The sequence below is a fragment of the Diospyros lotus genome, chromosome 13, assembly GCF_014633365.1.
Source record: "Diospyros lotus cultivar Yz01 chromosome 13, ASM1463336v1, whole genome shotgun sequence".
NCBI classification, from domain to species: domain Eukaryota; kingdom Viridiplantae; phylum Streptophyta; class Magnoliopsida; order Ericales; family Ebenaceae; genus Diospyros; species Diospyros lotus.
In genome coordinates this window covers 40,009,171-40,021,991 of record NC_068350.1, presented here as the reverse complement: position 1 = coordinate 40,021,991, position 12,821 = coordinate 40,009,171, and the positions used below count along the sequence as shown (strand labels likewise).

The 12,821-nt window shown below is 38.1% G+C and overlaps 1 protein-coding gene across 15 annotated transcripts in view; it reads right to left on the bottom strand.

Annotated features, from left to right (window-relative positions):
- Nucleotides 1-967: 967 nt before the first annotated feature.
- LOC127788640 (uncharacterized) overlaps nucleotides 968-12,821 on the bottom strand; it is a 69,753-nt gene continuing 57,899 nt past the window's right edge. For 4 of the 15 annotated variants that reach the window (XM_052317174.1, XM_052317162.1, XM_052317175.1 and 1 more), the window contains 7 exons: nucleotides 7,823-8,191; nucleotides 7,457-7,716; nucleotides 5,168-5,309; nucleotides 4,631-5,017; nucleotides 4,377-4,508; nucleotides 3,535-3,663; nucleotides 968-3,434 (listed from right to left, as the gene is read on the bottom strand). In XM_052317174.1, coding sequence (XP_052173134.1) covers nucleotides 1,104-3,434; nucleotides 3,535-3,663; nucleotides 4,377-4,508; nucleotides 4,631-5,017; nucleotides 5,168-5,309; nucleotides 7,457-7,716; nucleotides 7,823-8,191 — 3,750 coding nt within the window. In that variant the 3' untranslated portion in view covers nucleotides 968-1,103. The remainder of the gene's footprint in view (nucleotides 3,435-3,534; nucleotides 3,664-4,376; nucleotides 4,509-4,630; nucleotides 5,018-5,167; nucleotides 5,310-7,456; nucleotides 7,717-7,822; nucleotides 8,192-12,821) is intronic. The other 11 variants (XM_052317172.1, XM_052317164.1, XM_052317169.1 and 8 more) reach the window with 6 other exon arrangements.

The window sequence follows — 12,821 nt, the reverse complement described above, 5'->3', positions numbered from 1 at the left end:
TCCAGGTCCTCCACCACCAACCTCGAAAGACACTATTTCATGCCAAAGATTCCTAACATGCAACAAGAATTATAAGCCTCAGTTCTCGAGGAGATGGGTCGGTTAGATGAATTCTATACCTGTAATCATCTCTATCGATGATCATATATATTTTTCTATAGCACAAGATTCCAAAAAGAAAATCAATATTGCTTGTGGCAGCAAATTTCATGTTGTGGAGAACAATAACAATTTGAAGGAAACTATTAAAGTCATTTATAGTTTAGGGTTCATACAGCAAAGAAGCAAAGATGGGGACTATTTTTTTGCACCAACTTCCCTTAAGAGAAATGGTTTTGAATCAATTCCCAAACAAAATACGAGCCAGATCTATTCAGTTGTGGCCCTCCAAGAAATCTTGTCCATAAAGCTATGCTTGGAGCTTTGATTTGTGCAAGGAAAAGAAGAAGGGAAAATGAATGTGTATTGTTCGAAAAGCATAATAACCTAAAGGTAGAAAATGATGCTAGCTAAAAGAATGGTGTCTTGTGACTCATGGCATACAATAAAAAAAAAAAAAAATCAGGCTTTGGATGACATTATGATCTCAATCAAGTGCTTCACAATAACAAAAATAATAGCACCACACTTTCTTAACCGACTCTCGGAAGAGCCCCTTCTAATAATTTAAGGGCAGCCAGATACGGACAGGTGCACCACAATCACAATCTCTAACCAAGTTTCCCTACAGAGTGTTGTGATTGACCTTAATCTGGCAAGTATGTACCCTGAGGGGAAATCATATTTAAGACAAGATGCAAAAATTAAAACAAAGAAAATAAGAAGAATGATCGCATCACATGCAGGAAAGTGGAAATTTTCAAACACAATCACTCTCTCAAACCTTTTTCTTTCTCTACAACATGGGGAAAACAAAACAAAACCCAAAAAAAAAAAAAAATGAGATGGATGGAACAAAACATTCAACTAAGCCATAAAATATGCTGAAAATTTTCTCAGAGGAAGATTATTGCGTTCGAAATTACAGAGTAATCAAACTTCTATTACTGTAGAGGAAGAAAGAGACTGAAAACTCAAACAGCCAACCACAAACCTTGCTCAAATCACATATCAGAAAAAAATGAAAATCTTATTCCATTACTTGCAGCAAACAAGTTGTACTCTTCAATGGTATCTTTCTTATTGCAAGCTTGAGCACCCTCATCATCCTCAAAATTATCTGCCAACGAGTTCGAAGAAAGATCCCCGACATCACCACCATCTTTAGAAGGCACAGGATCGGATAGGTGTTCTGTTGAGAGAGCCACAGGACCACCAAAATGGAAGAGGGAAAATCCCGATTTTCCTTTGTGAGACGTGTCAGGGTTCCCATTTGTTCTGCAATCTCCGCTTGGAAGTGAGTTTATTCGATGTTGTCCTGCTGGAGCAGCCCTCTCCACATTAGGTTCACCAAATGCCTCATGCACCCCACATGGCTTAGGAATACCGGTTTGATCCTTTGAGTTCATTCCATTGGCTTTCACTGGCCGGTAAACAGGCACTTGACCTGGGTTGAGTAGGGGAGGAGTAAGATGCTGCAGGGGACCATACTGCATGAAGTGTGAATTCCCATTTAAACCATATCCATAGGGACTGCTAGCAAACACATAGTGGTTAGGGTGCGGGAAAGGTATCAGCCCATTAGCAGGAGCTGCTGGCCAAGAAACTGGACTCTGCTGATAGTAACCCATTGCAGAAGTAGCTTGAAACATTGGAAAAGGTATGCTCTGGTTGTGCACTGGTGGAAGTGTGCCTTGATATTGAGAGCCCACATTGACATTTATTCTTCCATCCTCAATATTTTCAGCTGCTGTTTTTGTTGGTAAACTTATAGGATGGTCACTTTTTGCACCAATTGGTATATACTCAGACGATGTCCTGTTTCCAAAAGCCTCCCTTTCTTCTGCAATCTGTTTTCTCCGCATTCCAGCCTCATGACATTCAGGAAACTTGTTTTGACTGCTTGCTGAATTGTCTCTTCCTTCTGACTGTTGGCTCACATCCTCCGAATCTGATGAAGACAAGGATTCTGGATTTGGGGAGTTCGAAGAAGACATATTGCTGTCTCCCTCACTAAGGCACGATGAACAGTTGTCGGAATTGGAAGTGACGCTCATAGATGGATGTATAGTTTCACTTAAAGGAGAGGTTGTAACAGGACATGGTTCAACAGCTTCTGTTGAAAAGTGAGAAGGATTCTGCTCTCCTTGAAAGTTCTGGCAGTTTCTGCCCATTTCAGGAATAGAGCCCCTTGGTTCCTTCAAATGATTCTCTGTATGACTATTTTCATCAAATTGTTCAGCGACTTCATCAGAGCAGAGGGTACCCGATGACTTTAGGTTATTAGGTTCATTATCTTCAACCTTGAAAGTAGACGACTGTAATGTAAAATCAGTGTCTGAGCTGCTCCTTGGATACTTCCTCTGCGATTCCATGGGTTCCCAAACCTTCTTCGTGTTATGCAGATCTCTGGTTAAAACATGATGCCCTGTAATAACCTTGCTTTTGGGTCTCCCAAAATTCCCATTCACATATTCCCCTAGACTATACTTGTTACAGCGCAGATATGACTTTGAAATATCTGACACAGATTCTGATTTGTTCACAGCTTTGGTCTCCCGCCCTACTCTGGTCATAGCAGGATGTGTTTCCAACTTTGCTCTGTAATCATTGTGTTGGCTACAGCTGCAAGCATGGGAGGAATCACTTCTGCTACCCATCCGGTTATTGAGGCAGTGAAACCTCTCACCAAATTTGGAAACACTGTTTCTAGTGTTTGGTTTTGTAGAATTACTTCTCATCTGTTTATTCAATCCATTGATGCTTTTCGAGAAAGTGTCAAAATTATCACCACGATGTCTAGGCCCAGCTTTACCAAACCCACCTCTGCTTTCTGGAAGAACTGTGAACCGCTGTCCATCAGAGCATTTCAGGGTCTGATCCAATTGAAAATCTTTGAGGAATTTCAGTTTCCGATGAGATACTTTTGAGTGATCAATTCCAAATGAACTGTTCACATCTTTCGCATCAGGAAATTTCTCATCAGAGATGTCATCCGAGTGGTTTTCCATGTTTGAAGGGACGGATTCATCACATGGCTGTTCATCTTGAGCATCCAGAGATAGAGGACTATGTGGGCTATCACCTGCTTCACATATAGAGTCCCCGTTTTTAACTGTATTTGGATGTTCATCCACAGTCAGTGACACCTCCTCCAGCACATCCGGAACAACAGGACTGGGGTTCAATTCTGAAGATTTCTTCTCCCTGTCTTTTTCCTTGCCCCTCAATCTCTCCTTTCTTCGGAGCTTTTTCTCTCGTTCCTTCATTCTTCTTCTCTCCTTGCGTTCTTCTTCTTCACGCTTTTCCTTCTCTTCTTCTTCAAGAAGTTTCATCTGCAGATACAAATCAAATAAGCAGTTAGAATCCTCAAAAATGGGTCACACTCTGCGACCGTGTGCTGGAATTGAAACTTCATGCTATTACAACTAGTACCTGCTTTTCCAATGTAATAATTTCTTTGCATGCAACATGGACACGTTCTTCCAGCAGCTTTAGTGCAAGACAAACAAAAATGCTGTGAGCATTTTGACGTGCAGTTCCTTCTCTGAATGCCTTTTCAACCTGGAAAGAATTCATACTTCCATCTATCATCAACCACGTTATTGTTATTTTACATTCATACGAGCATGTAAAAATCACCACACAGAGAGGCAAAAATCTATAACAGGCAGCAGGCACTCTTCTTTAATATGACCTTGCATGATTAGAAGCCAGCCAACAATTTTTTGTAAAATTACAGAGAAGAGGGCAAGGAGGGGGTGGGAGGGAAAATTTTGATTGACCCATTGATTGGATATCATTCTTGAATCTGAACTTCTTTCTCTTTTTTAATCGCAACACTCTGCCTAAATCTATTTCCATAAATGGAAAACAATGAGGTAATTTGATCTTATTCCACACCTTTCCACATTGGTTAGATATAAATTAGAATTAGTTCAAGATAGAATAGCCAGCTTATGTCAACCCAATGAACCTACAACTGACTATTTGTGTCCTCCTCATGGATCCATTATCTCCCAATCTCTCTTTTAAAGCATGTAATAACCACTATCACCTTATAAAAACTTCTGAGGCAATTTGCGCTGCAAACTATATCATAAAAGAAGGATAAAATCATAATTCCAAGCCATTGCATCCCAACTAACTATAGGGCCCTAGATATTGACTAGCCCATTTATGGACTAATGAAAATATAAACAAAAGGGTGGGGGCCATCAAAATTAAAACAAGAAATACAAAGATAAACACAAGAACTGTCGGGAATCTGAACATGCCTGCTCCTTGAAAATAACAGTTGCAGCATCTAAAAGAAATTCTCGAGCAAGTTCAGGACTCTTCGCATGTTTCTGGGGACGGGAGCATTCTCCATCCAGCTCATTCCCGTCCTTGTCCATGGAATCATCATCCTAAAGTTAGTAAAACATTATTAGAAAGATGCCAAGATAGAAAGTATTACATTGGTACATAATCTTATCAATGACTGTCGAATGCAAACGAAGCTGACACAAGCCTCGCAGAACTTGAATACCTCTTCTTCCTCAGTCTCTTCAGCATGCTCAAAGAACCTTCTGATACTTTGCCCTCTAGTAATAGTGACAAAACCATCACCAACTATAAGTCTTCCATGTACGCATTGTTGACCCTTTAAAGCATGAGCTTTCACAGAAAGTTCACTGCAGCGGCCATCAATTTTCCAAGCTCTTAGAGTTATGTAGCAAGCATTCAAGCCACCAAGATCTAGACCACTCGCTTGAACCCTTCCACTCATGCCAACATTTTCAAATTCCAAAATATCAGATTTTCCTTCTCCAGTTCCAATAGCCCATTCAAAGTGATGGTACATTCCAACATTGTCTACAAAGGTTTGGTGCCAATCAGCTTGGACTGTGTCATGAGAAACCTGACAATTAAAGAACTGAAACTGTATCAAATCGCCACTTGCCACATCAAGTACAGTGTTTATGGTTTTCTTCAATTAATTTCATCGAAAATAAGAATGAGTTATAAATATGTTACTGTCTGTATAATGATATATGCATATGAGCCAGATACCATTCAAACGCACCTCATATTGGAAAGCAGTATCTGCTACACAAAACCAACTGGTGCAGTGAGGTTCCCTCCGCATGCGCTTTAGCTCTTTTAGCTCCTTGAACTCCCGGATAACATTCCTTCTGCAATCTCTACAAAACCTCTTGCTATCAAACCTGCAACATAAGCTTTAAATACTTAGGGAAGTATGCAATCAACAATGAGGTCCTAATGATTACAAATAGGCAGGTTTCCAATATTGAGTTCAGAAGCATGCTGACAAGGATATGTGGACATTTAAGAGCACAGGAACCAGTAGAAGCAAAGTAATTACCTAGTTTAGCCACCACCAAATGTACAAGCATGCTAATAACTCCATTAATGGGGAAACAAGAATAGAAGTAAAGTTTCTTTTGTTGACTAACTTACAGAGCCCTATAATTATAAGCACATCTAGAACTTCAAAGGTTAACCGCTTTCCTGAATTAAATTCAGAAATCATCAACTGCAGTGTATTTTTTCAACTTTATTTCTCACAAACTTAGTCTTTGTCAAGGTTAAATGATGTTGGCACTTTTGAGTCTCAACTCTTATATGGTAAGGTAAAAAGGGAGGAACTTTGGAGTCTCAACTCTCAGGTCAAGCCACAAACCAAGAGGTAAAGCCTAAATATTGATCACAAAGAGTTGAACGCAAATAAACAGGTGGGAGCATTTTTCATATTATTTTGAAACTCAAAACTTCTTCTACTATTCTTAAACCAACACTAAGGTGAAAGCTTTGTGTTTCATCTTTCATGTGTTGAAAATCAGCTTCCGGGTGTGAAGAGTAAGCTAAACTGACCTGGTCCAATAAGCTTTAATTGATTATGTTCCATAGTAGTAACCAATTAAAATTAGGGATAGCAATTGCAACCGAAATCGTGGGAAACCGAACCGAAACTGAACCGGTCAACGCAGTTAAAAACTGTTTGACTAGATAATGGTTTGGTTTGGGAAAAAACCGAATACTGTTTCAATAGGTATGGTTTGGTTATGGTTTTCACTAAATCCAAACCGAAATCCAAACGGAATGTATGGGTAACCGAACTAAATATATATATATATAATAGATATTTATTTATTTAATATATTATATATACACATAATATATATATTGACTAATGCATTTTTTTACAAGTATTTTAACTAATGCATTACAAATATATAAAATATTTAACATTTATAAAGTAATTAACAAATAAAAATAAAACTTAATCTTAAATTATTTTATTTTTATCAATCAAATAATTATATCCAAGAAGTTTGAAGTTAATTTGTAACTTTATGCAAGAAGAAGGTAACTTTATTAGACTTTGTCTTTGTTTGTTGTAGAGTTATCAAAAATTTTTATGAATGCTATTTGCAAGAGTTTGTCTTTATTTGTTGGTATGGATCAAACTAAAAAAACCATGGTTAAAACCGAAACCGAATGGTTTGATTATGGTTTTTAATTTTTAAAACCAATGGGTAATGATTTGGTTTTGGTTTTAGTAGTTTAAGTTTGGTTTGGTTATGGTTTTGGCAAAAACCGAAACCAAACCAAACCATTGCCAACCCTAATTAAAATTATAGCTTTCTAAGATAAAGCTACAGCATATGCACTCTGTCCTCAAGAAACAAGGTTCAAACAACTGCACAAACATATTGGCAAATCCCAGCTAGAAGCATATTTAATTACCAATTCAAAAAAATTAACTGTCTGCACAAATAGGCCACTAGAATATTCCCACCAAAAAAACTAATTTATTTCCAGTCAGATCAGAAACTCTCACTAAAATACATCAGTACTTCAAGAAGACGGATGGATCTTGATAATATGTGAACAACCTGTCTTTCTTAAGATCATACAATGCTAACTTTGTCATTTCAACTAATAGAAATCCACACCATTCTCTAAGTCCAACTCCTACAAGTCTGTCATACACTTTGAATCTGTTACTGTAGCAATATTTTCTATCTTAATGAGTTTCAAAATTTGACAAACCCATTGATTTACATGATTCTGACTAGAAAGTGAACAGTTATTTGACTTTGAAAAGCACACATAAGTAACCACTATCAAACATCTAGAACGTTCATTTTCTAGAATTAAGCATATGGTATTCTTTCTGGTATTGCTTCCATGCCCATCCTCCCCTCTCATCCATATATCTTATTATTCCCATAAACTCCACTAACCTCAAACAAATGTTTCATATAGGAGATGGGGATAAATAGAAAAAAAAAACAATGCAAAGGAAAATATAAATATAAATAAGAATAAGAAGAAAGAAAGTGCATACCTGTACATGAGCCTTTCTATAAAATCCTCTTCCTTCATCCTTAGAAGAGATAGCCTGGTTTCTTCTCCAAGTGCTGACCAAAAATCTACCAATGTATCAACAGAAAGTCTGGCAGTGTGCAGGGCACATGTTTCCCTTGTGCCATGCCCTCTGCCATAACCAGCCATTCCATGACTTATCCAACCTCGACCTCCTCCACCACAGGCATCAGGATAAAGCAATTCTCGCTCACGCTCCCTTGCACGTGCACTGTCAAAGACCTAATTTGAATGGACAGTGAGTTATGACAAAATGGACCAGAAAAGAATATAAAAAAATTAAAGATAGAAGCTATTGATGAATGGTAATTTTGAAGGTACTACGTACAACTTGAAGTCCCTGTAAAGACTTCGAATATAGATAACAGTCCAAAAGGGTCAGTGTTCCATCTCTAGTTGTGGTCAGACCTCCCCAAGGGTGAACTGATGGATCTTGAACTTCATCTTCACATGCCATAGAAACACCCAAATCAGGATTATTTTGAATTTTGAAGGCTCCTTTCCTGTTGTAAGACAGATGCCCATCTGATCCCTCCTGCTGCAAGGACTTCCCATACATAACAATCTGCAAAAAACCTTCGAGCAGCAACCCATTGCATCTAGAACAGTACATGTTCTTACGAGCTTGCTCAAAGAGGGTTTGTTTGTCAATCCTCAGGAGCTCCTGTCGTGATTGCGGTGAGAGCTCATTCCAAAACTACATGACAAGTGGATGGTGTGATGTCAATGAATAGCCACACTGATACTAAATTAAACTTAAAACAGAAAGGCAGCACATTAACCTCCCTTCCCCCTCCCCCCCAATTTCAGAACAGCCATAGAAACTCGGTACTTCTTTTTTTTTTTGTTAATGCATTTGTTATGTTAAAATGCAGAATCACTTTGTTGCTAGCGTAGTGAGAATCAAATGCATAATCATGTTACCAATTATGAATTGGTATGCATGTTCAAGACTAGGTACACTTCCACTCCAAACAGTGAATTTAATGACCTTATAGAACCCAATTTGTTTTCATATTTATTTGCTTAAATGTTGTCTTATGAGGGGAAAACATATGATAAACAAGAACGTATAGATGGTAGAGTGTTTCAGGTTAAAAAATGTAAACAAAAAATTACTATCATGTTCTGAGAAATATCTTCTAAGTAATCAGATATTTAATTAACTTGAAGAAACAACTAGATTGTGTTATTCAATCAGATATTTAATTTTTACAATGAAAATAATTTTAGGAATATCATAAACTCTAAAAAGGATCACAAATTTTTACACCTAGTGTACCATATTTTAGAAATGCAGCTTACTACGAAAAGATCTGAGTTGCATAACATAGGGTAAAACACAAAAAGTTTACACTCAATGTTGGTTCTCAAAGGAATATCAAGAAAGAATTATATGCTGGTCAAAGAAATTTAATTTAGAAGTTTCCAAATCTGGAGAGGATATTTCCTAATTCAGACTTAGGAAACTTTCCTAAAAATGTATATATGTATCTTTTCCTTTCTTGTATGATGTTAGTTTCCTTATGCTGTATCTCTTCTCCTCTATACGAGGATATGAGTGTGTACATATGGACTTAAGGAAGAATCATTCTGTTTTATACATTATGCTTTCTACATGGTGTCAGAACCACTGATACCTTCCTGCTCTTCCTAAAAACCCTAGTGTGCCTTCATTGCACATTCTTTCTCCCATCCGTTCTGATTAAGCCTTCATTGCTTCCTCTCTGTTCAGCCAATTATTCGGGTGAACATGTCTGAAATCTCTGAAACTACACCTTCCATGACAACTGGAGAATCAGCTCCAGTTGATCAGCCAACTGGAGCCAGAGAGCTGCCTGGAATGCATCATTCCTACTGCCTAGATGGTAGGAAGTACTTGCAATGGCCCAACTCATGAGGACCTTCCTCAAAGGCTGAGGGAAGATTGGCCACTTGACTACACCCCCAACTTTCATAGCATGGGATATTGAAAACTCCATGATTATGTCTTGGCTATGGAGTGCTATAGAGCTTGAGGTTAGTAAGAATTACATGTTTTTAGCTTCAACAAAGGAGATTTGGGAGATAGTGAGGCAAGCCTATTCTAAGGTCCAAGATGCCTCAGTAATTTTTGAAATTAAGACCAAGATTAGTGGCACTAAACAAGGGACTTTGATTGTAATAGAATACTATAATAGAATGAATGGCTTGTGGCTAGAACTCAAGTTCTAGCAGGCCTAAATCCAGAATATGATCAGGCAAGAGTTCAAATTCTTGGAAGAGAGAGATTGCCTGCTCTTAATGAAGTTTTTTCCATTGTTAGAAGTGAAGAAAACCGAAAGGTAGCCATGCTCAATGAACATAGTTTAGAAAGTTATGTTATGCTGTCCAATAACAAAGAGGGGGCAAGGTTTAGAGCAGGGAAATCAGAGGTTCAAACGAAGAACTCAAGCCGTGAAGGGTTGTGGTGTACCTACTACAAGAAACCTAGGCATGCTAGGGATACATGCTTCAAACTCCGTGGGAAAGAAGTTGTCTTGAGCAGGATGGGAGGGTTCAAGAATCTAACTCCCAAGAACTAGGTCTATGTCTCAAGCAAGGAATAGGGGGAAGTAGGATCCACTCATAAGACAGAATCCATTGGATCTAAACTTAATCAGTTGAATGCAGAAGAGATTAACAAACTCAAAAGCTTCCTAAGAACAATCCAGGATGGAGCCTGCTCTCTTGCTCAACAAGGTAATTACCTATATTTTGGTTCTTTTTCTGCCTCTAAAGCTAATAGGAATAACATGTGGATCCTAGATTTGAGAGTCACTGATCACATGACCCCTGATTTGCATGTTTTTGAGACATATAAGGCTCTTGAAACATTTAAACAAATAACCATTGCTAATGGAACCTCAGTTCCCATAAGAGGACAAAGCAATGTCAACCTTAGCCCTATTTTATCTATCAAACAGGTACTTCATGTACCTAACTTGGCTACCAACCTTATTTCTGTTCATCAGCTTACTAAGGAGTTAAATTATCGTGCTATTTTCTATCCTCATATGTGTAAATTTCAAGCCATGGACACGAGAAAAATGATTGGTGTGGCTGAGGAACAAAATGGATTGTATTTCTTAAAGAAGGAGAGTGGTTGTCCTAAAGGGAGTCAGTTAAAGGTTGTTTGTTCATCCCAGTCAACCTCAGATCTTGCCAACATTTGGCTCCATCATTTTAGGCTAGGTCATCCTCCTTTTGTTCTGTTAAAAAGTATGTTTCCTACCTTGTTTAGGACTCTAGATCCTAGCACTTTTCAGCATGATGTGTGTGTAATTTTTAAACACTATTGTGTGCCCTATCCAATCAATAATAAAATATCATCTAAACCATTTTCCTTAATCCACTCTAATGTTTGGGGGCCATCTAAGATACCCAACTGTTCTGGGGCAAGGTGATTTATTTCCTTTATAAATGTTTGTATTCGCATGTGTTGGATCTTTTTATTAAAAGATAAGGCTGCCATTGGAACTGTCTTACCTTATTTTTGTAAAATGATTTCCATTCAATTTGGCACTCCCATATAGAAATTATGTACTGATAATGTAAGAGATTATTTCAACAATCACTTGTATCAATTTTTCCAACAAGAGGGGATCGTTCATGAGTCTTCCTGCATAGATACTCCACAACAAAATGGAGTAGCTAAACACAAGATGGGACATCTCCTCAATGTTGTTAGAGCTCTTCTCCCCCATCACCATGTTCCTAGACATTTCTGGGGAGAAGTTATCCCAACAGCAACCTATGTGATTAACAAGGTTCCCTCTAAAGTTTTAAACCACCAGAGTCCTTTCCATTGTTTGTCCTCTTTCTTCCCAAACTTAAGTTTGCATACTCCTCTTCCTCTTAGAGTGTTTGGTTGTCTGTGCTTTGTTCACATTCCTAAAATTAACTGAGACAAATTTGACTCTAGAGCTCTTAAGTGTGTCTTCCTTAGTTACTCTCCTACTCAAAAGGGCTACAAATATTACAACCCTTCCTCTCGAAAATTCTATGTCTCCAAAGATGTCACTTTTGTTGAATCTCAGTCCTTTTTTAGTCCTCCTCAGGTTGGTCCCCAAGGGGAGACTGTAGAGTATGGTGACCAAAGCTCTAGGAATGCCCTTCCTAACTTAGGATCAGCACCAACAAACTCCAGTGAACTTGTTGACACTAACCAGTCTCCTCAACCTACTTCCTCTCCTCAACCTGCAAACTGCAATGAGCAAGCAACACAAAAGTCTGATTAGGTTTAAGGGCTCTCCTTATGTATTCAAAATAAGACAGCCCATTATGGATCCTCAACTTGCATCAGCATCAAATCTCAACCCAAGTATGAAATTTACTCAACCATCAGTTTCCACCCCATTGGTTTCAACCCTATCTAACCCTGCTCCTAATGATTTGGACCTACCTATTGTTGTCAAAAAAATGGTTAGAAGCTGTACACAACATCCCTTGACTAATTACCTTTCCTACCATCATCTCTCTCGAAACCATAAAAGATTCCTAACATCATTGCACACTATTTTTATTCCTAAGTCAGTTGATGAGGCTTTAAACTATAAAAACTAGAAGCAAGCTATGAAAGAGGAGATGAGAGCACTACATAAAAATCAAACATGGGAATTCGAGCTTAGACCCAAGGGAGTCACCCCAATGGGCTGCAAGTGGATCTTTAATTTGAAATATAAGGCTGATGAAACTTTAGAGAGGTATAAAGCTAGGCTGGTGGACAAGGTTATACTCAATCATATGGCATAGATTATCTTGAGACTTTTACCCTCGTGGCAAAGATGACCACCGTAAAGATCCTTATATCTCTAGCAGCCCATTTTGGGTGGAAGCTATAGCAACTATATGTGAAAAATGTCATCTTACATGAAGATTTAGAAGAGGAAGTGTTCATGGAATTACCTCCCAGATTTCATAAAGGAGATGAAAGGAAAGTGTGCAGACTTAAGCAAGCTCTGTATGCTCCCCACGAGCTTAGTTTGGCAGATTTTCTAAGGCCATGAAGTCTATGGGATACTATCAAAGTAGAGGAGATCATACCCTTTTCATCAAACATTCAGGAGAAAAGGTAACAGCCTTGCTAGTATATATGAATGACATAGTGGTTACTGGAAATGATGAAGAAGAACAACAGATTCTCAAGAAAAATTTGACCAAGGAATTTGAGATTAAAGATTTTGGGGCTCTCAAATACTTTCTGAGAATTGAGGTAGCTTACTCTAAGGTTGGAATCTTCTTGTCTCAACGTAAGTATGTGTTGGATTTGTTGGCTAAAACAAGGATCATAGGGGGAAAAGGAGCCA